The 27,585-nt window shown below is 36.3% G+C and overlaps 1 protein-coding gene across 4 annotated transcripts in view; it reads left to right on the top strand.

The window, feature by feature from the left end:
* The window catches only part of GRIK2 (glutamate ionotropic receptor kainate type subunit 2), a 560,389-nt gene that overhangs the window by 326,432 nt on the left and 206,372 nt on the right, over positions 1 to 27,585 (top strand). For all 4 annotated transcript variants that reach the window (XM_070418015.1, XM_070418017.1, XM_070418019.1 and 1 more), the window contains exons 7-8: positions 20,527 to 20,670; positions 24,679 to 24,786. In XM_070418015.1, coding sequence (XP_070274116.1) covers positions 20,527 to 20,670; positions 24,679 to 24,786 — 252 coding nt within the window. The remainder of the gene's footprint in view (positions 1 to 20,526; positions 20,671 to 24,678; positions 24,787 to 27,585) is intronic.

Here is a 27,585-nt window from a genome sequence, read left to right as displayed (position 1 = left end):
TATTTAGTCACTGGCTGTTATTTGGTCACTGTCAGTTGTCTGACTAAATAGCATAAATTCATTAGCACTTTGAATATGAGTATTTTATGTAACTAGAAGGTAAATATTTCTTTGTCAATTTTGTTGACATAAGTTACCATCTTATAATCACATTTAATTTATTCAACCAGTCAAAAATTTGTATTTTCTACTAAAATTAATCTTCTTTTGATGGCTCCATATATTCCTGCTGCTATTCACTCTAAAGTAATGGGAGGTATTTTTTTCCCTTGTTCACTCAAGGTTTAAGACATTTGATCAGATGAAACATTTTTTAATGGAAAATAACATGGTCTTGCTCAATTCATTTAAACCTGATTTGAGCCCTAACTGGTTTGGCTCAGTGGATAGAGCGTCGGCCTGCAGACTGAAGGGTCCCAGGTTCGATTCCGGTCAAGGGCATGTACCTTGGTTGCAGGTACATCCCCAGTAGGAGGTGTGCAGGAGACAGCTGATCGATGTTTCTCTCTGTAAAAAAATCAATAAAATATATTTTTAAAAAAACAAAACAAAAAAAACCTGATTTGAAACTTAAAGATAAAGGTTGTTTCCAGGGCTGGTTTCATGGGTGCGTGACTTTCATAGTTAGTTATACCATAATTAGAAAGGGCCCATGCTTGTTTTAATGCTGTGCTGTTGCCAATCTTGCAATTCTTAATATCTGAATAGGGGCCACACTTTTTTTATTTCTTACTGGGCCCTGAAAATTATATAACCAGTCCTGATTGCTGCTAATATTTTAATAGAATTGTATTTGCACAATTAACTAAGTCTAATAGCAAAAATAACTTCTTAATTTTTGTCTGATTTGACAGAGCATGTGATAGATATTTGTCTTAAGAAAGGTCAGCCCAGCCCTGGCCAGGTGGCTCAGTTGTTTGGAGCATCATCTATACACCAAAAGTTTGTGGTTCCATCCCAGGTCAAAGTGCGTATGGAAGCAAGCCGTCTATGTTGCCTCTCTTATATAGATGTTTCTTTCTTTTTCTCTGGGTGTTTGTGTGTGTGAGAGTTTGTGGTCAAATAGTGATAAGTGTTCTGAAGAAAAGTAAGGCAAGATAAGAGAATACAGAGTGATTGTGGCCCTAACTGGTTTGGCTTAGTGGATAGAGCGTCGGCCTGCGGACTGAAGGGTCCCAGGTTCAATTCCGGTCAAGGGCATGTACCTTGGTTGTGGGCACATCCCCAGTAGGGGATGTGCAGGAGGCAACTGATCAATGTTTCTCTCTCATTGATGTTTCTAACTCTCTATCCCTCTCACTTCCTCTCTGTAAAAAAATCAATAAAATATATTTTTTTTAAAAAGAGTGATTGTGACAGCATATTTTTAGAGCATCTATCTACATTATTTTTATCTCAGTGACTGTCAAGATCACCTTTCCATTAGCCCAAAAAATAATAAACTGAGAGTTTCTGTAGCTTGCTTTCTGTTTGTCATCACTGCCTTCATCTCCTTAATAACCAATCAATGATCAAGGCAGCTTCTATTTCCTGAGTTAATCCACTTTTCTCCATGTCCTTAATATGCTTGTCTAAGCTACTGTCATCATCATCATCACTCACCAGGATTATTTTAACAAGTTTTCTGAAGTTTTGTACCAAAGTGCAAGTGCTCCACCCTCATAGTGAGTAGTCCTTCCTGAAAGTAGATTTGATCATGTCTCCCCCCTGAAAACTCTTTAATGGCTTACCCTTATCCTACAGATAAAATCTACATTTGTGGGCCTGGCTGACAAAATCCTCAATTTTCTGATTTTTGCCAGCTGCTCTGCCTCCTTCATTATCACTGCAAATCCCCACCTCTCTGGTGCTTCAACTATGGGGAACTTTTTCAGCTCCTCAAAGCTGTTGTTCTCTCTTTCTCATTTCTGAGCTATCTCACATCCTTCTCCCTCTTCACCTGACTCTTATAATTCTTTAGTGCCAACAGCACTTCCTTCTAAATGCCTCTTATGAGTAATCAAGATTAAATTAGGGTTCTTGGTATGTGTCTGCTATGGCATCCTGTCCCCATTTCAATGTGATCAGGTAACACACTTCATTTTTACTGCACTTTCAATTGTCTACATTTCTCTGAGTATAAAGTACATAAAGACAGACACTACATGTCTGTCTAGCTTATATCCATGTTCCAAGCATTAGCACAGAACCAAGCACAGGACAGCTCATTACAGAAAGCACGTGTGCTATTTATGCCTGTCTCCCTAATTTCTTTCTGAATCTAAGTGATATTGTGTGTTATTTTACTATTATGTGAATACAAATGCTGAATGCAATTGGGCACATTATATTGGGTCTTGAATAGTTGGCGTTTATTTTCCTAGGAAGAATGGTGAAGTGATTCATTTATTTCAGATTGCATTTCAGTTTTAGAGAACATGAGTTGGTCTTGAAGTTAAATCTGCGTAAGCCAGAGGTAGATGCCTGATTTAGTACTATCTAGAGAAGTTACATGAAAAACAGGGGCAAGATCTTATTTTTTCTTTAAGAAATGTATTTTTAGGAAATGGGTCCATCTCTCTAATGAAGCAGAAATTAAGCATATAACCTGTTCTTGGGTAATCTGGACACATGTGATGGAAATGAGCCTTTATTTGGAATTTAAAATGTATCTAATTTGGATGTTCCTATACATTTACTGAAACCTGTTGTTGTTTTTTTAAAGCTGTGTCAATTTTTAGAATCCTTTTTTTGCGTCTAATAAATGCTAAATTTCAAAATGTTGTATAAATTTAATCTCTTTAAAATTTAAATTAAACAGTTTAAACAACAACATTTTAAGCTACCTTTATTTTGCAAGATACATTGGTTGGAAAAAGGAGCCATGTATCAATTTAAAACGTTTTTAATATGAAGTGATTATTTATTTTAAGAAATAATAATCAAAGTTGAATCATTGAAACAACAATTGCCTGATAAACTTTACGTACTTATTCCACTTTTGTTATAATAACTGCTCAGTGACTTGGAGGTTTGCTATTAAAGCAACCTGAGGAGAGCAATTTTAACATTTACTAGACATTTTGTAAAAGTGAAATGGTCATATTATTAATTCCATATTTTTAATAATTACCCTTGAATATTTTTCTATATCAAATAGCTAAATATTTGATAAAATGCTAAACAGTTCCTGCAATATTTTAACCCTCCCTGAAAGTCATGTTTGACATGAATGAACACATTTTGAATTTCTAAATCATTCCATTGGGATATTGTGATCTGGTATGTTTACCTCCTTTTTTTAAGTAATAAAGTTGGGTATAAATAAGTACTTAAAACCACTCTGTCTGTTTAAAAACATCTAGACATGGAATGTAATCATCAAACTGTGTTTTAGATAAATATAGCATGCCTTTATGGCCAGAAGACTTCCGGGAGTGTCATCCTCCAGAGCTGAGCTGCCTGCTAATGACTCTGCTTAAGGCAAAAAAAAAAATACACATATTAGAGCTTTTCCAAATGAGCCTCATTGTTAGTGAGTGCTGCTATAATTTTATTTAATGGCTCAGAGCTTCATTCGCAGGAAGTAGACACTATGTTAATTAATAGAACAATACTTGTAGAAAAGCTTTCAGATAGTACTTGATTAATCACTTATTCCTTTTGATGATCATATTTAGAAAATAATTCTTTAGGTCCCTTGGTGCAGTGGATGGCCTGGCTGGTTGGTGTAGCTGTCAGAAAGGGGCTGTTTTTCAGTCTGATATGGCATTAAAACAGCTCTTTTTTTCTTACCTGTCAATCTTGGGACCTGACTGACTTCTGGTGGAGTTTACATATGACAAGATAGAAAAATGTGTAGTTTAACTTCAGGGAAATTAGAAGGGGCTCAATTAAATAATGAATAGTATCTAGAATTCAGAAGAAATAGTTGCTACTTTTAATTAGAAAATTTAATTGGTTCTTGGTCCATTAATTCTGTTTATAGGCATGATACTTATAATTCCTAAATATCAAGCATGAGTAAAAGTATACAATATCTGTTTATTTTTATGCCAAACATAATAAGTTTAGATTTTTCTAGAGTATATTGTTTCCATACCATTTAGAAATATAAAGAAGAAAAGTAAACTTTTCTATAATACCATTATGATTGTAAACATGTAGATATATTAGAATCTCTCTTTCTTCTAAATGTTTTTTTAACCTGAATAACTTTTTCTTATAAATTTATCAAATTTCTATGCTTCAACTAACAAAAAGAGGGTATCTTAAGTTATTTCTATCTTTACTGCCTCATCATTTCATAAACTTAGTTTTGTTTTTTCCAGTATTCATTCTTTTTATGCTTATTAAGACATTTCTAACATCTTCTTGCTGCTCATTTCTCTGAGGAATTGCTATTCCTCTGGCTTTCCACCGAATCCCTGCTATATACTACCCTTCCTTCTCACTTTGGCTCTAGCTGTTCATTTGTCAAATCCACAAGGTAAAGACTTTCAAAGTATTTTTTTTTTCTCCTGAGTAAAATGTCATCACCCTTACCTCCTGCTCTTTGTCTACTTAGAATTAATTTCTTGAGAGGCATAGGATTCAGTGCAAAAAAAATATTGTTGTAATGAAAGTCTTTTATGTATTAGTTTGTGATTTATAATTTGTTTCATCAAGTATAAAACTCAAAAGTATAAATGTCAAGAGTTAACTGGTACCGCTTAATCAGTCATTTGCAATTTTGATGTCAGTCTATTAACCTACTGACTAAAAGGGCATCAGAGGGTCCTGGCTTGCATTTGGTTTTGGAGTCCTCTATGATTTCTTTCCTAATAATGTTCACAGCAGTGTACCATTAAAGTTCTTTGCTTCAGTTCACATTCTGATTGTCCCTGAACCTGTAGGAAGGGTACTGTTGACTCAGACAAAATTTTGATCCATGTATTTTGGCAGGCATAATGTGTACTGCTGTGTAATCTCACAGTTGGCCTATTTTGTGCTTTTATAAAATAACCAATTCACAATATCTTAGTAGTTATCTAAAATTTTCCTACTGTATTGAATACTTTTCTGCAAAGATTTAAGGGTTTACTTGTTTGTCGAACTTGCCTACTATAAATACTCCAAAAGTATAAATGGTCTTTGATATCTCATTATTATTAACCAAGTTCTTAATTGTATTTGATGTCAATAACACAAGATCACAATAATAACAGTAACAATAGGTATTTCTGAATGAGTGAATCAAACTGTAAAGTGCCTAGAGACAAATGAAAAAAACAACAACCACAATTGCGAAGTGTATGTTCATATGGGAAAAAAGACATTGGAGAGACTTATGAATGGGCAAGCAAAGGCATTTCCTCATGGTTACAAAACAGTAATTAGTTAAATCAATATACCTTCAAAATAGGAAATAATCATGTTAATTAAAATAGTGAAGAGATGGTCTTCAAGTTAGGAATCTAAGGTTCACTTTAAAATGTGAGTATGAAAATCAATGTACATTTTTTTCCTCAGACATCTGTGTGTTCCATGCCACTGAGTTGGCTTTGACTCCTGGTGACTCTATGAATGAGTGATGTCCTCAGTGTTCTGGCTTTAACATATCCCGGCTTAGCACTTTTTAAAAATATATGTATTTTTATTGATTTCAGAGAGGAAGGAAGAGGAAAGGTAGAAACATCAATGATGAGAGAGAATCATTGATGGGCTGCCTCCTGCACTCCCCACACTGGGGATCGAGCCCGCAATCCAGGAATGCGCCCTGACTGGGAATCAGACTCTGATCTCCCAACAGCAGTTCTCAACCTGTGGGTCGCGACTCCTTTGGTGGTCGAATGACCCTTTCACAGGGGTTGCCTAAAACCATACTGCATATCAGATATTCACATTATAATTCATAACAGTAGCAACATTACAGTTATGAAGTAGCAACGAAAATAATTTTATGGTTGGGTCACAACATGAGGAACTGTATTTAAAGGGCCAGAAGGTTGAGAACCAATACATAAATGAATGCTCAACCGCTGAGCCACATGAGCCAGGCCCTGCTCTGCTCTTGTAGAGTCTTGCCTATGCCTTCCTTTTAATGGAGTTAATCCATCTCATATTTTGTCTTCCTCTTTTTCTGCTGCCTTCAATTTTTCTCAGGATTATTAACTTTTCCAAAGAACCCTGACTTCTCATGGTGTCCAAAGTAGGACAACTTCAGTTTTGTCATTTTTGCTTCCAGTGATGTTTCAGGCTTAATGTGATATAAGACCCACTTGTTCATCTTTCTGGCAGTCCAGGGTACCTGTAGAGTTTTCCTCCAATACCATATTTCAAATGAATCAATTTTACTTTCTAATCAGCCTTCTTCACTGTCCAACTTCCACATCTGGACATAGTAGTTGGAAATGTGAGATGTAGATGATCTTAGCCTTGGTCTCTAATAACACTTCTTGCTCTTGCTGATCTTTCCTAATTTTTCTATTGCTGCTCTTCCCAGGTCAATAAAATCTTTAACAATTTCAGTGTCTTCACTGTCTATGCTAAAGTTGGATATTTTTCTGTAGTCATGATTTTTGTGTTCTTGATGTTCAAATGCAGCCCTGCTTTAGCACTCTATTCTTTTACTTTCAATAGAATTAATTCCAAATCATTGCTACTTTCTGCCAGTAAGATGTTGTCATCTGTATATCTTATATTTCTTCCACCAGTATTAATTCTCCTTCCTCTGAGTTTAGCCCAGTTTTTAATAATACTTGTGTTGAATACACATTAAACAGATAGGGAGATAAAATATAAATGGATATTATCAGTAGCTAGCATACTTGAGATTGCCAGTTCCACTGCTTCCTAATTATGACATATTTTAAAATCTTTAGTTCACATATTTATGAATGTATCTAACTTGATCCTTACAATTCTATAAGGTATATCGCTATCCTATCTACTTATTTTATTTGTTTTTAATAAATCTTTATTGTTTAGATTATTACAGTTGTTCCTCTTTTTTCTCCCCATAGCTCCCCTCCTTCTGGTTCCCACCCCATCCCATACCTATTCCCCTCCCCCCACTGTCCTCATCCATAGGTGTAAGATTTTTGTCCAATCTCTTCCTGCACCCCCACACTCTCTTCCCCCCGAGAATTGTCAGTCCACTCCCTTTCTACGACCGTGATTCTATTATATTCACCAGTTTATTCTGTTTATCAGATTTTTTATTCACTTGATTTTTAGATTCACTTGTTGGTAGATATGCACTTGTTGTCACTTTGTTGTTCATAATTTTTATCTTTACCTTTTTCTTCTTCTTCCTCTTCTTAAAGGATACCCTTCAGCATTTCATAAAATACTGGTTTGGTGGTGATGAACTCCTTTAGTTTTTTCTTATCTGTGAAGCTCTTTATCTGACCTTCAATTCTAAATGATAGCTTTGCTGGGTAGAGTAATCTTGGTTGTAGGTTCTTGGTATTCATCACCTTGAATATTTCTTGCCACTCCCTTCTGGCCTACATCGTTTCTGTTGAGAAATCAGCTGACAGTCATATGGGTACTCCCTTGTAGGTAACTGACTGTTTTTCTCTTGCTGCTTTTAAGATTATCTCTTTGTCTCTTGCCTTGGCATTTTAATTATGATGTGTCTTGGTGTGGTCCTCTTTAGATTCCTCTTGTTTAGGGTCCTCCGCACTTTCTGGACTTGTAAGTCCATTTCTTTCACCAGGTAGGGGAAATTTTCTGTCGTTATTTCTTCAAATAGGTTTTCAATATTTTGATCTCTCTCTCTCTTTCTGGCACTCCCATAATTTGGATGTTGGTACGCTTGAAGTTTCCCCAGAGGCTCCTTACACTATCTTCATATTTTTGGATTCTTTTTTCTTTTTGCTTTTCCAGTTGGGTGTTTTTTGCTTCTTCTTATTTCAAATCTTTGACTTGATTCTTGGGATCCTCTGGTCTGCTGTTGGATCTCTGTATATTATTATTTATTTCAGTCAGTGTATGCTTAATTTCTAATTGGTCCTTTTTCATATCCTTGAGGGTCTCATTATATTTTTCAGAGGTTTCTAGAAGATTCTTGCATAATCTTATAACCGTGGTTTTGAACTCTATATCCAGTAGTTTGCTTTCCTCCATTTCTGTCACTTGTGACCTGTTTCTTTGTCTCCACATTTTGGCTGCTTCCTTGTGTTGATAGAGTGGCCTTGTATGCTAGGTGTCCTATAGGGCCAGTGGCTCAGCCTTCCCAATTACCTGAGGTGGACACTCTTGGTGCACCCCTTTGTGTACTGTTTGCATAGCCTTGTTGTAGTTAAGCCTTGATTGCTGTTGATATCACTGGGAGGAATTGACCTCCAGGCCACTTAGCTGTGAGGACCAGCTATGTCTACAATGAACTTCTGTGCTGGAGACACCCTTATGGGACCGGACTTGCATCAGTGGGGCTTTGTTGTTCACAAGTCTGCCCCTTGAGTGTTGCTTATTGATGTGAAGAATTATAATCTGGATGGTCTCACTCTGACCACTGGGTACACTGACTCTTGGATCCCCAAGGAGGTGCAAAATCAGCCACTGCATGAGACCACCCAGCAGGAGCTATAGAGATATCTGCAGATTACTCCTCTTTGTTTGGGTTTTGGAAGTGCCCAGATGAGGCCCAGCTGTGAAGCAAGACTGCTGCTGCAGGGTCTTAGGCCTTTCGGAAGCTTTGGAGCTTTGGAGTAGGTTTTAGGTTGCAAAATGACAGACCATTCATATGCAAAAGCCTCTGGGCACAGCTGGAGTGGGGTTGTAAATTGGGTAGGGAGGGGTCTCAGGGAATCACCAGGGCAGAGCAAACAGCAATGGCTGCTAGTCAGCCCTTCCCTGGAGAGGTCCCCAGGTCTCTGTGTCCCACAGCCCCGTGCAGGAACAATGATCGCTGCGAGCACCTCTGAGAGAAAGCCACCCTTGCGTTCTGGCCAAATGCTCCCCATATGAGTCTGGGTCCCCAGAGTCTCGCCCGTAACTGGAGTTCAGAGCAATCGGGAGCTTGTATCTCCCTCCACAGCACACCCAGTTGCCAGCCCATTTCACATGCCTCTGTACCTTCACACTTCTGCACCTCTGCACCTCCTACCAGTTTCAATGTGCTTTTTTTCTTTCCTCCTAGTTGTATAACTTCCACTCAACCAGCTTTCCTGTGGTTCTGGATGATATTTGTTTTGTCTTTTACTTTGAGTTTTGATATGGTTGTAAGAGGCAGCAAGTACAGGTGCTTACCTATGCTGCCATCTTGGTTGTCCCCCTCCTCTCTACTTATTTTAATACTAGAGGCCTGGTGCACGAATTTGTGCACTATATGCACCGGTAGGGTCTCTTGGCCTGTCCTGCAGGGATCAGGCCGAAACCAACTCTTCGACATCCCCTGAGGGGTCCCAGATTGTGAGAGGACAGTTCTCAGGTGACACACCTCAGAATTGGGCTCCCTCCTCTCTGGTTCCATGTGTGTCACCTGAGAACCACAGCCGCCAAGTCACCACAGCTAGGCAGCTCCTACATTGAGCGTTTGCCCCCTGATAGTCAGTGCACATCATAGCTACCGGTTGGATGGTCAGATGGTTGGACTATCACTTAGGCTTTTATATATGTATAGATGAGGAAAATGACATTAAAAAAGATAATTTCCCATAGTGACTAATAGGTTACAAAGCTAATACTATAAGTCCCATTAGCTTTCCATGAAAATTTTACTTTCTCACATTTCTGAGACAAGTTACTATTATATTTTTTATAGAGTCAGAAATAAAATATAAATAACTAAGTCCAATAAGAACATGTAAAGTCATAAAGGCTATATTTTAATGGTATGTTTGCATAACTACTGTTTTATTTTCCCAGAAACATCTGTATTAATTTCTACATTGTTTTTGAAATCATGCTTAATTTAGATCTTTAGTATAATTTAATTTAAATTTAGTATAATTTAAATTGTTTTGTTTGGGTAAATTTTATATAAAGTCTTAAGTTCTCAATAACTACAGTCATTTGGAATTAGTATTTACATGAACATTTGAACTCATGAATTCAAATTTGTGTTGTTTATTTTTGGTTTGCATTCTCCTGGATCTCAAATTAGAAAGACTCAGGTTGTTAACAACATAAAAATGTATGTTCATGTATCATATTAAAAAGAGTAAATATAAACAATATAGATTAATACAAGTTTTTAAGTGCAAGATGCTAATTTGAGCTCCAAATATCAAGATAGTTGGGATGTATTGGAGACCAGGTGGAAGTGCAAAGAATACTTCTCCTTGATATTGACTCTTCTCTAGATCAATAGCAGTTCCAAATGTAGTACAAAGCAGACAAGATTTAACAGGCTTTAAATTATTGAGGCTAGTGCGTTGTTGCTAGAGAGTTCATTAACAATCCCATCAATACAGTGAGGTCCATGGACATTAGTAAGAGCTTCATGGAACATTTTAAAAGAGAATGAGGTATCTCAGTGGACTGATCTTAGTGGAAAATTTAATTAGGTAAGAATAATTACATTAGTTAAATGAAACTTTTAATTGAAAACCTGTTGGCATTTTTTAACCTGCTTCACAGCTGTCCCTTAATCATTTATATGTAAAAAGTGAAGTTTCTTTACATGGTGTTTAAAAAACATTTAAACATCTTGAGTTTGTATATAAATATTTAAAGGAGTTTAGAAAGTGTGGCAGTAAAAACAAATAGGATTTTCTGCTTGGAAATGGTGCGTTTAAAGATATCTGTAGGAAAGAAAGAAAATTATATAGAAAATATTCATGGTAAATACATATAATTCTTGGGAAGAGTGCAAAATAGTTATCTCCTGAAGCTTTCACAAGTACAACTCCATGGACTGAATTCTTACCTTATAAAGGCTTACAGGGAAATCCTGCTATTTATAAAATTATCTTGTTGAGTGTTGTTAGGGAACGTGGCATCCGGCAAGAGCTCTTGGGAGATGGAAAGTTCAAAATTGTATAATGTAAACATAAAGAACCAATGAAAATTCTTACTGTCAAAATTAGCATTGGCCACATTTTAGAGTATGTTTTGCTAGTTGTTCGAAATAAGTTAACTATTTCTTTTTGAGGGGGGTAGCTTTTAGCTTAAGTCAGAGAGCATAAGTTTGAAGAGACATAGGCATGTATTCAAATCCACAAATTCTAAGGAACACCAAACAAATGGATACATGAATTACGCACAGCTTTAATCGTGGCCCAGGCCCTTTCTTTGCTGAATCCCAGCAACACTGTCATCGTGTGATGTCTCCTGTACTTGATCTTCAGAGCGTTGCTGAACTTGAATTTTCTTTCTAACTCATCAATTTGACTGTGAGGCTGAACCCATTCTATTATTTCCCTTCTTCTTCTTTTTAAATCTTCCCTTTAAGCTCTTATCCATTTTAGTCCTCATGGGTACTAGATCCCCTACAGGTAGCTACAAAAATTCTTATTTCTTTTAAAGGGTTTCCATCTTGAAGTTTCTGGAGTCTCCTTTTATTCAACTAATTGGCAACATAGGAATCTCTCTGGTTAGTTCAAAACATAAAGTATAGGCTTGTCTGTGTTCTGACTGTGCAAGAAGATATAAAAGAAGATAAATATTGGGGTCTTACTGAATGACTTTGGATAGGAGAGAAAAAGAGTTTTACTAGTAGTTTTTCTCTGCAGAGTAGCAGGAGGCTGCTGTGGGTTTTCATATGGGTGAGAAATTTAACAGTGTATTTAAAACAAAGAAAATGTAATAAAAGTATTGACAGTTTTTATTGAGTAGGCAGAAATTGCATAGAGTAATAATACAATGGTTGGCCAAAGTAACTTTTGATTTCCATTATTTATTAATTTATATGAAATGTTGATACAAAAGTTTTTTATAAAGCACACAAATCATAGAGAACTATGGGGGTAAAGATATATAAATTAAGATTATGCTTATATTACAAAGGCCAAAATAAGGTCGCAATGAAATGTGCGTTTTCTAGAATACAATTGTAATACAACTTTAAAACCCACTGGGTTCTAACCCATCCTCTTACATAGAAAGAAATTGAAGACTAGAAAAAATGTGAGTTAGTTTTGTCCAGGTTTACATGGCTGGTATGCAATTATCTGTCCAACAGCAGCTCTTTGTTTGGTAACAAATGTAAGACACTTTACTGTTTTTGTCATTTATTTATTCTTTAATACTAAATGTGTCACCTATTGCTTGTGTATTCAGTATTTTCTTTTTGAGCTCTGAATTGTGGAGTTGCGTGCATACCACATTTTATAAGAATCAAGTGGTTGTATGATAATTTTCTTTCTGCTCATCTCCTTCCTGAACTTGGTCTGCTTTTGAACAGCATGAGGCCTGTTCCTTCATTTAGGCTAACAGTGGGTGTAGAAAGGTTGAAACATTATACTTTTTAAATAGATTCCTTCTTTTGGATAGTATCCATATTGAAGAGATTACTGATCTGGTCGTCATCGTCGTCGTCGTTGTCATCATCATCATCATCATCATCATCATCATCTAACACCTGCCTATATACCATGTGCCAGGGATTGTGCAAACTGCTTTAAAGAATTATCTCGTGCAGTTTGTGCACCCCATGCAGCTGCCAGTAAAGAACTCCATTTCAGAATAGTACAAAGAGCCAGCAACAGAGAAAGCCTAATGGCAGCTGCAGTGTAACTGGGAGAATTGTCTCTGACAATTGGCTCCCGACTGGGTCTGAGGACATTTCTTCGTCAGTCCCTCTGTTCTATTAGCACCTGCTCTGTGCCGGACAGAGTGCTGGGTGCAGCGTGCCAGCTGAATGAGTGAGCACCAGCTCGCCTTCCATGGTGGCCCTTACTCTTGCTCAGAAGGGAGGTGATCTCCATCGCATTTAAGCTTGTGCTGACTCTACAGGAAGTTCCAGAGGTCAGAATTCACCCCTTTCCCCACCACCCTTTAGATCTGCATTTTCAAATTAAAGAATCAATAGCTGTAATTGTTTTTCTTCTGGGATTGTCTGTTTTTTAAAAGTGATGTTTTCAATATGGAAGTGTTATGGCAGATCACTATTTTTATTTCCAATTAAAAAATGAGGAAACAAGGCAAAGGGGGATTTACATATTTTGATTATTTCTTTTAGATAAAAGATCAAGTCAATGAAAGAGCCCGCATTTGTAAACTTAAATTCCATTTACTAGTATTAGACTGTTCTCTTTGTGCTATGCACTGAATTCAGATGGGAATTCAGAAATGAGCAAACTCTAAGACATAAGAGTTTCAGAATGGATCTGCCACCTGCCAGCTAGCATTCAGATCTCAAAGGGGACCTGCCTATACTTATTGAATGAAAAGATAAATGTGTTCACAGTACTGTTACTATAAATTCATTTAGAAACAGGACAGAGGCTGTACTCACATTCCTCCCAGGTCTGAATTGCTGGCAGATTTGGTTCACTGTACCTCTGGGAGGTAATATATTCTAACTAAATGGCGAAGTGTGACTGTTATTCAGAACTCCATAATATCCATTTCTTGTACAATTTAAATGAACTTTTTGGTTGAATTAATCAATTTATTGGGAAAATGCTTTTATATTGTTACTATAGGTAAGACAATGTGTGAAATATCAAGTGGGGTATTACAAAGAAAGGTATGGTTATTATCTGAAAATGGCTAATGAATGAAAGATTAAACATGAGAAAGCATAGTTTTATTAAAGCTAGAATGTGCAATGAATAAAGAAGATACAGATCAGTGATGCTTGGTTCGGGATGTTTCTAGAATAAAATGAAATCTATAAGCCATCTTCCCAGAAAAATGCATGATTACGTTTTTTAACTTTTCAATAGCTGTACTGGAGCAAAACTGACATACTATAACTTTTCAAATTTAAATTGTACCCTTTTATAAGTTTGACATACGTATACACCAATGTAGCCATCGTTACAATCAATATATGAACAAAAATCACAACACTTTTAAGAGTGGTTACATTTACATGTAAATTATTACATACAACATTGTGGATGTTTGGAGCCCAAGATAAGAGCCCAAATATGCACAAAGTGCTTTAGGAGGATGATATTGTCAGATATGGAACTCTGTGTATCATAATACAGAAAGTAAGTTAAAGAGGCAATGTTTCAAGTTCCCTCAGTCAAATTCATTAGGGGCCCCCAAAGCCATGCTCCCTGGGGGATAGAACATTCCAGAAGAATGTCCCCTCCTTGGAACAAAAAAATAAATAATTTTGACAGCTTTTTGCCGAGAGAATTTTTTAGTGTATCTGAGAGATTTTATGTCCCAGTGTCCCCTCCTATGATTGTATGTAGTTCAGAATTGTTCATTTCTAATTTTTGCTTCATGCTTAATGCAGATATAAGCTGTTTTATTTTGTATAACTCCTAGAACATCTATCTCAGAACCTCACAAAAAAGATGTTTAATGATCAGAAACAGAAATAACATGCGCACTCAGCATGTACATAGTTGGTAATTAGTGCTTAGTACCAGAGTCTTCTGTAAATGAAATTTAAGTACATAGAAATATTTTAACTATTCACAGCATCTATTATTATTCCTGTTTTTACATATTAGGAAATGTTCCAATTATACATACAAAATAAAAAAAATATTACACAATAGTTATTTGATCATTTGAAACTTTTGAGAGCATCAAATTTCTCTGATTCTTCAATTATTTAAAAACGTGCAGAGTGCTTTTTCAGAGCATAAAAGAAATGTAAGCATATATCACTGTTCTTTCAATACTTTAAAGTCTTATCAGACATGAGGTTCCCTGAGATAGATGAAAATAGCACTGGGTGACTAAACCAATTTCTGTGGCAATAGCTCAGCCATAGATATTAGCATTTGTCACTCTTCCACCTGCATCCCAGTTACACACTCCATGTCTAAAAGTAATTAGAAGAGGGATAAGATAAACCCACAAATACATTAGTGAGATGGTTAATGCATAATTAAAATGTATGCAAAGGCACTTTTCATGATCTTATAAGCTACCATTTAGAAAGATCACTACAGATTCGTTGAGACGTGTAGGACTGTATTGCACAATTTTAAAGGTTTGAAAAACCAGATTTTGACTGACAGACATACATTCTTTGTAGGTTAACTAACTTATTTTAGGAAGAAAAATAAAGTTGCAACTCCATTGTAGTCTGAGCTAGGATCTCTGGGGGGTTCCAATTGCTATCGATAGATGCTTGACCCAGCTTTGAAGCATGGAGGTCTGCACGTAGTTCTGTCTGTGCCTATCTAATCGTGCTTTCTTCTGGGCTGTATTCCCAGGGTGAACAGATATCCTAGCTTTCCAATAAGTGTGATCTATTTATATATAAATGAGTAATTATCCTTGAGAGAAAAATAGGACAGATTGTTTTGTCTTCACTGCTGCCTTTTTTCTCTGCTTAGCTTTTGTCTTTGTAGTTTAGGATGCGAATGACTACAACTTTATCTCACCCCCCATATGAATTTTAATAACCAAACTGTACAAATTTTTAATTTTAATTTAATTGGTTAAATTGCAATTATGCTTAACCTTGAAACTTTCTTTAGAGATAGCTATGATCTAGAAAGAAAAAATCTGACTTGGGAACCAAGTGAACTTTTATTTGAATATCAGCTCAGAGACATACTTCCTCTCTATGGGACCTGGGGATGTAATTGTCTCGTATTCAGCAGAGCCTCTGATAATACGAGCCCTGGTGCCATCACTTTCCCCTCCACCATTTTTCACAGTTTCAGTGGGAATATGGCTTAGGGAGGCAGTCAATTACAATAGTGCGGATGGTGGTTCTAAGAATTAGGCCTTGCCTGAATCTTGTTTCTAAGTCTTGTTTCTGAGTATTATTTCTTCCAGAGTCTTGTTATGAAGGTTTGGAGGGTAGTTCTAAGAGCTAAACTTGGCTTGACTCTTATTTTCTGAGTCTTGTTTCTCAAGGTGATAATATCTTGAGAGAATTACTTTAACCTTGCCAAGTTTCTGAAACCTATGGTCTTTGTGAGAATGCATGTAAAATAAAATAACATGGTTGTGTGATATAGAGGAAGCATGCAGTGTAACTTAATGGTAATATAAAAATGATGACTAAGTAATTAACCTGTATGTCTCCTCTTCTTTTCTCCTCTTCTGTTTTACCCCTTTCTTCTTTTTTTTTTAAAATATATTTTTATTGATTTTTTACAGAGAGGAGGGGAGAGGGATAGAGAGTTAGAAACATTGATGAGAGAGAAACATCGATCAGCTGCCTCCTGCAAACCCCCTTACTGGGGATGTGCCCGCAACCAAGGTACATGCCCTTGACTGAATCGAACTTGGGACCCTTCAGTCCGCAGGCTGATGCTCTATCCACTGAGCCAAACCGGTCAAGGCACCCCTTTCTTCTTTTTTTCTATTTCCCATTGAGAGAAGAGTCAGACAGGGATTATAGAGTCAATATAAGAGGGTGAAAGATTTAGCAAGAGCAGCTCAATCAATCTCTACCCTTTAGAGCTGAGAGTAAGAGAGGCCCTTTAAGCCTGATCCTGAAAGATAGTATGCCTTTGGAAAATCTTCTGAACAGCAACCGTATAGAGGAAATCTATTTCTTTCATGAATTTGTTCCTGGTTAACATTACTAACTTCCTAACTAACCTATTATTGACCCAATACCAGACATTAATGTATTGTGTGTGTGTGTGTGTGTGAATTTATATTTATCAATTCTCCACAATCTATACCTTCCCTTACTTTGCAGTATATGTTTATGATGTGAATATTTATTTCTTATCAAAAATTATACATACAAGTGCTTTCAAGTTCTTATTAGTATTTCTTATATTTTTTAACTTCAAAAATCATTTGTATTATTTTGCTTTATTAAATGTCGAGCACTGAGCAAATATCTAGAGCAGCGGTACTCAACCTGTGGGTTGCAACCCCTTTGGGGGTCAAATGACCCTTTCACAGGGGTCACCTAAGACCATCGGAAAATACATATATAATTACATATTGTTTTTGTGATTAATCACTATGCTTTAATTATGTTCAATTTGTAACAATGAAATTGGGGGTCACCACAACATGAGGAAATGTATTAAATGGTTGCAGCATTATGAAGGTTGAGAACCACTGATCTAGAGGAAGGATGTGAACTCTGGATATATTGGATTCAAATCCAGATTCCCCTATATGATATGATCTTAGGCCAGTTACTTAAGTGTTCTCTGCCTTGATTTCCTATCAGATACTAATTCAGTGGATTTCCAACTGGACAATGTTTATGAGAAGTAAAGGAAATGATTTACGGAGAATGCCTCACACATAGTAAATAATAAACAATGTTAACTAATAATATTACTAATATAAATTTTCAAGCATACGCATTATTGTGAAAATAAGAAAACATTTTAGAAAACACTAGTTTCTTAAAACTTTCCATGCTAAGCAAAATAAGCCAGTCAGAGAAAGATAAATATCACATGATCTCACTCATTTGTGGAATATAATGAACATTATAAACTGATGAACAAAAATAGATACAGAGGCAAAGAAGCATCAAACAGACTGTCAGACTTCAGTGGGAAGGCAGGGTAGGGGTTCTGGGTGAGGGTAAGAGATCAACTAAAGGAATTGTATGTATGCATATAAGCATAACCAATGGACACTGAAACAAGGTGGGTGAGGACTTGTGGGAGGGTGTTTGGCCTGAGGGAGGTCAAAGGAGGAAAAAGGAGACATATGTAATACTATATGCAATACTTTAAACAATAAAATAAAACTTTTTAAAAAGGTGGAAGAATTTGCATATGTATAGTTTTGCAAAGAAGAAAGTAAAGGTAAGTCTGACAGGATATCAAATTTAAATGGAAAGTAAGCCCATATTGTCACATAAAAAACTGGTCTAAAAGTACGATGAAAAAAATAAGCACCCTAACCTGATGAAAATACATAAAGAACAGTCTCAGAAGTTATAGTTTTTTTTTATCACAAATCAACATATTTTAAACTGGTAATTCGAGAAGTAATTTGATCAATAACTTTTTCACTATTTAAAATTTTTTCTCTAGGACTTACCTTATACAATGGTTGGCAGAAGTAGGTTTACATTTGTGTGTATGTGAAACAGTTTATTCTTGTATTATTATTTATTAATTATGTTATTTTCCATATGAACAACTATAAACATACTTTTGTCCCCCTGTAGATTAATAAATATTGTATTTCTATTTCTTTTATAACTACACTTAAAATCACAGATCTCAAATAGATTATCAACTAGTGTGTCCTCTGATCTAGACCCTGAAACTATGTCCCCAAAATGATTTCAAGCTCTGAATTAGGCAATTTTTTTCCCTACCATTATCAATTTAGATTAGGCAATAAGTCAGTAACTCGTGGCAGGATAATAGGAATATCATTGTTTGTGTTCTTTTTATTATTTTGTGGGAATAGATAAAAGTTTCCATCTTGCCAATAATTGTTTTATAACTTTTCATCTTTAAAAAATAACTGTAAAATTTTAAGAAAAAATAAAATTCTAGTATTTACTTATTCCAAGATTAATCATAGGTATCATTTTAGTGTATTTTCTTCCCTTTGATTTTTTTTTTGGTTGTTGTTGTTACACAATATGCAATATGATAGTTAAGAGCATCAGCTAAGAGCAGAGAGGCCATTTGAATCTGGTCTCTCTCCACTTCTTAGCTGTGTGACTTTGTTTAATTAACTTCTCTCAACCTTGGTTTGGTCACTTGTAAAATGGAACAGCAGTCATATTTTTATTTAGTCACTATTGTGAGAATTAAATAAACAGTCATGGCAAGTATTATAAAGATGTATGTAATGGTTAGTGATGGAAATATAGTTGTGTATTATCTATTTTTACACTTAGTAAATCACATCTAATTTTCAATCTAATTGATTATTTTTCAAAACGTGATTTTTAATGGTTATATAAAATATCATTGTGATATTACTGTTTTATTTTCAACATGCAGCAGGTTTCTACTTTTTTCTGTTAAAAATAAATAATGTAGGTAGCCTTTGTTCTTATCTTTGATTTTCTTAGGGTAATTAATGAGTTCAAGAACATAGATTTTTTTAATGCTACATTGTGGTGTATATTGCAGAATGCCCTTTATCTTTCATTTAGTAGTGTCTGAAAGAGTTCTTTTTTCTATTCCTTTTAACAGTGATGTTTTAAATATTAATTTCTTTTATATCTTAGTAACTATTTTTATGACCACCTGTGTGGCATATGAAATATATCTTCTGATTGTTAACTCAGGCCAAAGACAAATATCAGTCTAAACCTCAGGCTCCCGATGCATGCTTATCAATCCCACTAGTCTAGTTGTCACTATACAGTCTTCAGAGTATGTGAAAACAGTCAGCTGATACCTACAAAATAAAGGTTATGAATCTGAGCTCTATTCCCCAGAGATTTATGAACTATAAAATTGCAATATTATTACATTCTTTCGTTGCATTGTGCTCTTTAGCTGCCTTCTGCTTTATGTGGTAGAGCTCCTTAGGATCCATTTGCATGAAAGGTACCCTGTGTACTCATTTTTGTATTGTATTGTGGAGAGCGCTATAATCTGCAGGGTTCCTATTCATTTTGGAATTCATTTCACAGCTCACTAATTGTGTGAATGAGAAGAGGAAATACGTGTTTTTATTCCCAGGCATGCCAAGCAGATGGCCCAAAGTTCATTGCTACCAGCACTGTCAGTATGGCCCTCTTCTGTAGTAGTGAGCCTGGCTTAGATCCATTAAACACAATGTGAGGGGCCACTTCACACAGCATTGACAGTCACTGAGCCTCTGGTTTGTTATGACTTATAAACATTTTATTTTTTATCATCAACTTCTAAAGTGGTCAGTCATTGGAGCAGGTGCAAACATAGTAGGATTCATATTTCTTTTACTTGAGAAGCCAAAGTGAACTTTCATTCATATGGAAATTTTGGGAAAAGAAAACAGTGGAGGGGATTAAGCTTAGTTTCTTGAAAAGAGATTAATACATGTATTGAGATTCAAAACTGTAGCATCATTTCTGAGATTGAACCTTTTGAAAAATGAATTGAAGAAGAGATCAGGGTTTATATTTTTATAATTTAGGTGAATCTCCTACCATATCTTTTTTCTCCCTATACAAGAAAATTGTTTACTTATTAATCTTCATGTACAATATGTAATCTTTGTAGCCATTCCAAATGTTAACAATTGCATTTAGTGTGTGTGTATGTGTGTGTAGGGAGACAATAAGATGGAGACAGAGGTAGTAACAAACATGAAGTAATGAATGTCTTCATACATTTCTTGAACAGATATACTAGGACAACATGAAATTGGGTTATCACTTCAGGAAAAAAGATGATTGTCAAATATTCTAACGGAGCTGATGTTGTAATTTGATCATAATGTCTTATTTAAGATAACCAGAGCATGTGAAGATACTGTTTTCTGGGTATCTATTTCTCTCATCCCCTCCTTTTCTTCAATTCCAAGGCAACACCATGGGTTTCACTTGTTTATTGACTCCATGTTTCCTTTTTTCTTGGCTTTCAGACTGATGCTGCTCTGATGTATGATGCGGTGCACGTGGTGTCTGTGGGCGTTCAACAGTTCCCCCAGATGACAGTCAGTTCCTTACAGTGTAATCGACACAAACCCTGGCGCTTCGGGACCCGCTTCATGAGCCTAATTAAAGAGGTATGTCAGGAGGTGCACATCCCCCCTGTCTCTTTTGTCTACAAGCTGAATGCATTGAGATTTTTGCAGTTTTCTTAACAGGTGACCTTTTACTTTTATCTTTTAAATTAAACTTTCTCTCTTCACCATCGAAGCAAAATTAACACTTTTTACTTAATGATATGAAACAAAAGGGGGGAATTACTTGATAAATTAATGGACATCCTTCAAATAATCTATATTTGTGTAAACAGATAAAAATCTGTGACCTATGATTTATGGCATTGTTAGTTTCACCTTTTTGAGTTTTTATGTGTGTTACTTTTCATTTATGTGGGGATATAAATGTTTAAATAATGTGTGTTTATGTTTTAGGCAAAATAAGATGTAATGAATCTTCAACATGCATGCCACTTACACTACACTAAGTTATACCCACATTGTAAATCTTAAAGAACTATTATTTAGCTCTATATGAGTCAATATGTCTAGTTATTTTAATTAACAGTTAACATAAAACATAATATATATTTATGAAAATGCAAAGTTTATATTGCATAATGCAACCATTCTTAAGGCCATATATTATTTCTTACTACATCTGTTGTAGTAATAGACTATGTACATACTGAGAAAGAAAAGGATATTCTTAAAAATCATACAAACACACAGACACACACACACACACCTTTTTTCTATTCTTTCTATTATGAAGGAAATTCCTTTGTCAGCTTAGGATACTTTTCATTTGATTAAAATAGGAATATTTGTATGAAAGTTTAACTATTTCATCTTTGCTATGAAAAATCACAGGTATTCTTATCATATAAAATTTTTCATTAATGGCTTACAAGAAATCATCAGTTCATCATATAATTAATTATTCCTTATGAAAGTGAAAGTGCAAATAGGATCATAATTAAAAATCTCCAGGTCTTTGGAAAAGAATATCCTTAAACTTTCCTTGTGTAATTCTTATAGGACTCGTAGATAGGTGACATGGTACTCCCTGCAGAACATGCTTTTCATTTATTGTTCCACCTTTACATTTACTTCAGATTTAAAAGAGTATCAGAGAGCTGCAAACTTGGTGCACAGCTGTGGCTAGTTGAAGAATAACTGTTTCTGAATGCAGCACTTGAGTATTGAGGCATGTGTCAAACATCCCTATAAAAAGCAGTTGTATGAAACTCACTAATGTATTTATTGTAGGGTGTTAGTGAGGACCTTGTCCACTAAATCACACAATGCCCCTTTTCTGAGGACCAATAGGAAACATTTCTCAGGTCTCAGTGCCAGGGAAAGCTGTGCTTCTCCTGGGGAGTTGCTATGTCTTAAATCATGGACCCTGTATATTTTTTTCATCCTATTTTCTTTATTCTGGTTGCTAGGAAGTTCAAGATTGAAATTGTGATTGATTTTTATTAGATGTGCAGTTTCACCTGATGTAAATTTTCTCGTGCTGTCTGTATCCCACATTTATTTTGCTGTTCTACACTTTTACTCTTGTACTTCTTGATCACCTCATCTATTTTTATACTAGTTTGCATTTTTGTAATTACCTGAAATTATTTTATTTGGAAGAAGTTGTGTTAAAAATACATGTTTCTTCCTTGTTAGAGACCAATTAATACATGTTTAAGCTTACTGATGGTATGTTACAATGTGCATATATGCATGTATTATGATTTTTCCTATTTTATTTACAGTTTATTATCTTAAACCATTTTAGAATATCTACCCATAAGTACCAAAGAAACACATGAAGCCTAAGGAATGTAGTAATGATAACATCCATTTGTAGTCCTTATTGAAAATTTCCCCATGATCTACTGGGTTTTATTTCTTTTGGGGATTGATGTATATTCTTTAAAACATTATAGTTGTGAGTATATGTTATATTACTTAAATTTTTCATATATAACTTTTTTCAAGTTATTTTCAAATGACAAATAATGGAAAACACCTATTTGGGACCAAATAGCCAGCAGAATGGGAAAACTTCATATATATATATATATATATATATATATATATATATATATATATATATATTGCGTGTTGCACAAAAAGATTCGTGCAATAGGCCTTCCCTTCTCCTGGTTTCCTCCGGCACCCGGGACCCAGGCCTTTACTTTGGCTGGAGCCGCCTTCAAGCCTTCGCTGCTCCATCCGGAGCCGCCTTCAGTCTTCACTCCACCGCTTCGTGCCTACGTATGCAAATTAACCACCATCTTTGTTGGCGGTTAATTTGCATATCTCGCTGATTAGCCAATGAGAGGTGTAGCAATGTTACGGTCAATTATCATGTTTGTCTATTATTAGATAGGATATATATATATATCTATATATCTATATATATATATATATATTTTTTTTTTTTTTTAAAGCCAAGATATTTATTTACTATTGAGAGGTGAATACATTAAGTAGATTATTATATATACTTCCTTCTGCATGGAGATCTCCTACAGGAGGAACTCTAACTCGTCTGAAGTAATTTTCATACATTTTCCCCTTTATCACTTAAGAAAAACTAAAGTAATAAGTTAGTTACTCTAAGGGGGAAGTGCATAATCGAAGTCCTATAACGTAGGTTTACCTAGTGTCAGTTTCTTTCATTGTGGTAAAATAAAATTATTTTCACATTAGTATGATTTTAGGAGTGCTGTTTTATAACAGTAATTCTATTTATAATCTCCAGTGATAGGTTCACTATTTCCTATCTAATCTAATAATAGACAAATATGGTAATTGACCATACCTCCAGTACACTTCCCATTGGCTAATCAGCAGGATATGCAAATTAACCCAACCAAGATGGCGGCCGGCAGCCATGCAGCTGAAGCAAGCAGGAGGCTTGCTTGCTCCAGTGATGGAGGAAGCCAAGCTTCCTCCCTGCTGCAGCCGGGCTCTGAGCTCCACTCTAAGCAACAAAGTTACAAATATAGAAGCTAAACAAACCCCAGATACCTGCTTTCAACAGGCCGTGGCCTCGGAGCTGGAGTGGCAACAAAGTTTCAATTATAGAAGGTAAATAAATCCCATCATAAAAAAAAAAAAAAGGAGAGGCTAGGAGCTTCAGTCGCCGGCTTGGCCAGCCTGAAAACAGCCCTCAGCCCCTCATCCAGACTGGCCAGGCACCCCAGTGGGGTCCCCCACCCTAAAGGGGGTGTGGGAAGCCTGAAAATAGCCATCAGCCCCTCACCCAGGCTGGCCAGGCACCCCAGTGGTGACCCCCACCCTGAAGGGGGTGTGACCAGTTGCAAACAGCCATAAGCCCTTCACCCAGGCTGTCCAGGCACCCCAGCGGGACCCCCACCCTGACCTGAGACACCCTTCAGGGCAAACCAGCCGGCCCCCACCCATGCACCAGGCCTCTATCCTATATAGTAAAAGGGTAATATGCAAACTGACCCTAACAGCAGAAAGACTGGGAATGACTGGTCACTATGACACACACTGACCACCAGGGGGCAGACGCTCAATGCAGGAGCTGCCCTCTGGTGGTCAGTGAGCTCCCACATGGGGGAGCTCTGCTCAGCCACAAGCCAGGCTGATGGCTGCCAGTACAGCTGTGGTGGTGGGAGCCTCTCCTGCCTCCTCAGCAGCGCTAAGGATGTACAACTGCAGCTTAAGTCTGCTCCCCGCTGGCAAATGGACATCCCCCGAGGGCTGCCAGGCTACCAGAGGGATGTCTGATTGCAAGCTTAGGCCCAATCCCCTGGGGAGCAGGCCTAAGCCAGCAGGTGGTAATCCCCTGCAGGGTCCCAGACTGCAAGAGGGCACAGGCCGGGCTGAGGAACCCCCCCCCTCCGAGTGCACAAATTTTTGTGCACCAGGCCTCTAGTATGATAATAAGTGACTAAATTCTTCTTACTTTGCTAAATGAGGTTTTCTCTTTTTAAATTCCATAGCAATGTAAGTTTATGAGACGTGATGAAAAGGTTTTCCCTTTTTTTTTGGAAAAGTGTTTTTTCTTCCTTTACTTACTTACTAATCTTTTTTTTTTTTTTAATCTTTCCACAGGCACATTGGGAAGGTCTCACAGGCAGAATAACTTTCAACAAAACCAATGGCTTACGAACAGATTTTGATTTGGATGTGATCAGCCTCAAGGAAGAAGGGCTGGAAAAGGTACGTTAGGCATTCAGCTTATTTACTTTAAGTTATTAAATGAAACACACAGACATACAGTACAAGTGGGAAATAGAACTAAAATGCTAGATTTGAGGCATACAGTAACACCATGTGGAGATATTGGCAATGCAATGGTATATACAATGAGAGTTTAAAGAGAGAATATCCTGGAGGCCCATGGATTGCTTGGGGAGATATTGTAGTTTGGAATGATTTTAGTATAGAACCATGAATTTAAAACTTTTCTGAGAGGGGAAGTGAGAGATGAGTAGTGGCAAAAGGCATTAACTTAACCCCCAGTAATTGTGTTAATTCAAAGAATAGTAGTGCATTGGGACTAAGATTTTAATAAGTAATGAGGGAGCCAGATGACAAAGGTAAGAGGAGACAATAATAAAGGTAGAAATCAAATACTGGAGAAGAAATAAGTGGGATAAATTAACATTAGAAAGAAATTGGCACAAATCTCCTGGGAAGACAGATAAGGTATTGAGAACACGTTGAAGGCACGTTAGAGAAAAAGGGTATTGAAATAGTTCACATCAAATGTTTTTAATAGCTTCAAAAATTAGTACATGAAGTTATCACCTAAAAGACAGAGGTGGGATTTAATTTAGTCATATCTTAAGAATAAGGTAAATATTTTTGAGATGCCATTGTGGCAAATTTGACTTTGAACCAGTAGAAATAGTTAAGTAACAAAAATTACTCATTTTTTTAAAATTTAGTAGAATGGTTAAGAGATCAAGGACTAGATTCAGAAAAATTGGGCTCGAATCCTTGCTCTGCCATTTATAGACAGATTTTTTTTAATACCTCTAAAATAAAATGTCTTTAACTGCATCCTGGGTAATAGCAATATTTGCCTCATGACGACTAATAAGTCTTGTTGATTTTACTTTTATTTGTTCCTGAAAAGTATAGTTACCAATTAATAGATGAAAAGACAGAGTCCCTATCTAGATAGAGCTCTCAGTTTTGAATGGTCACTGCATGGTGATTCAGGAGGCTTAAATTACAAGTCTAGTTCCATTGCACATGTGTGGACTTTATCGTTCTGCCCAGCTTCTCCAGAACCAAATTCCTCATCTCAAAAAGTAGAGTGCAAAGGGCTTCCCTCTTAGGCTGAAGTGAGAATTTCATGATCTCTAAAAAACAAAACCAAACCTGGAAATACCTTCTTTAAGGGCCCAGACTAGAATTTTTACTATTCCCAATACTATCTATATGGAGCAAGGAAAATCAACAAAGAAAATGTGTGAAATGCTGGCTTTATCCATTATGTCTTTTCATATTACTGCCTTATCCTCATTTTGTCTTGGTCATCTTTGACCAGCACACTTCACTTAATCATCAGAGAACATCTATTTTGTGCCATTATGAAGGTTATACTCTAGTGAAGGAGACCTGCCAGTAATAAATAGACTCATAAAACTATAATTTTGAATTGGGCAGTAATAATGATCAAACAGATATATTGTCATTTGGATCATTTTCTGGATTATGAACCTTAGGATTGAAACAGTTAATAGGAATAAAGTTCATGCTTTTGATGTTTATAATTGTGGAACAGATAAAGCAGGAAGAAACAGATTGTGTTTCAGACAGATAGGCTGGACACGTTCGGGGAGATGAACTTGGGGTTAAAATTTTCCTATGGACACATCTTTTCCACTTAGATAGTGCCAATAGATCAATGTGAATCTTTTCCACTCTATCGCAACAGGGACCTTGAGTGGAACCCAGCTCAGATAGCCATGGTCCAAGAAGAGTCACCAATACCATTTACACAATCAGCCACATCTATCCAAAGAAGCTCACAGGGCCATGGAAGTGCTTCTGTGGAGCAGATGAGGGAGAATAAAGGGGAAAAACCAGTAGGTAACTGTCTGTGTCAGGCAGTATACCGTAATAGAACAACGTCTTTCTTTAAGAGTCCCATATTGAGTACTAATAGTAAGAAAAGGAAAATCAAACAGACCATCCAACCTCAGAGGGAAGGCAGGGGAGGGGGAGGGGGGCGGTAAGAGATCAACCAGAGGACCTGTATGCATTCATATAAGCATAACCCCTGGACACAGACAGAAGGGGGGTGAGGGCATGTGCTGGAGGGTGGGAATGGCTGGGGAGAGGTCAATGGGGGTAAAAGAGACATATATAATACTTTAAACAATAAAGAATTTTTTAAAAAAAGGAAAAGGAAGATCAGATAAGTGATTTTCCAAGCTTGAATTCTTCTGTTCAGTTCAAAGATCACAGCATATATTCTACTTTCAAAATATATTTAGAATCCATCCGTTTCTCTCCACATCCATTGCTGAAATCAAAGCAAAGGGACCTTATACCTGGACATCTCCATTAGGGTCTCAACAAGCCTCTCTGTCCTAATCCTCCTAGTGATCCATTCTCAAACCACCGCAGCCAGCCAGTATCTTTAAAAACAAATTGATGTCATTCCTCTATTCAAACGCTTCCATTTACAGTGCATTTCCTATCTCTCCCTCGCACTTCTCACCATCCTCCTTAGATGTTTTCTAAGCTCCAGCTACATTGACTTTTTTTTTTTTCATTTTCTCACAGATTTAAAGTTTTCTATTACTTGGTAATAGAGTTTCCCAGTCTGGAATACACATCTCTATCCCCTTTGCCTGACAATTCTTATTCATTCTTAGGGTAGCTGCTTAAATATTATTTCCTTAGATAGGCATCCCCAAAGTCCCTATTAAATTTGAGTTTCTCAGAGTACCTTATACCATTCCTTTCTGATACCTACCACAATATATATGTATTTACATG

Source organism: Myotis yumanensis, unplaced genomic scaffold (assembly GCF_028538775.1).
Source record: "Myotis yumanensis isolate MYYU_CA2020_CCGP unplaced genomic scaffold, mMyoYum1.0.hap1 SCAF_6, whole genome shotgun sequence".
NCBI lineage: Eukaryota > Metazoa > Chordata > Mammalia > Chiroptera > Vespertilionidae > Myotis > Myotis yumanensis.
The sequence above is the reverse complement of the archived record's forward strand: the minus strand, read 5'-3'. Positions and strand labels throughout refer to the sequence as shown.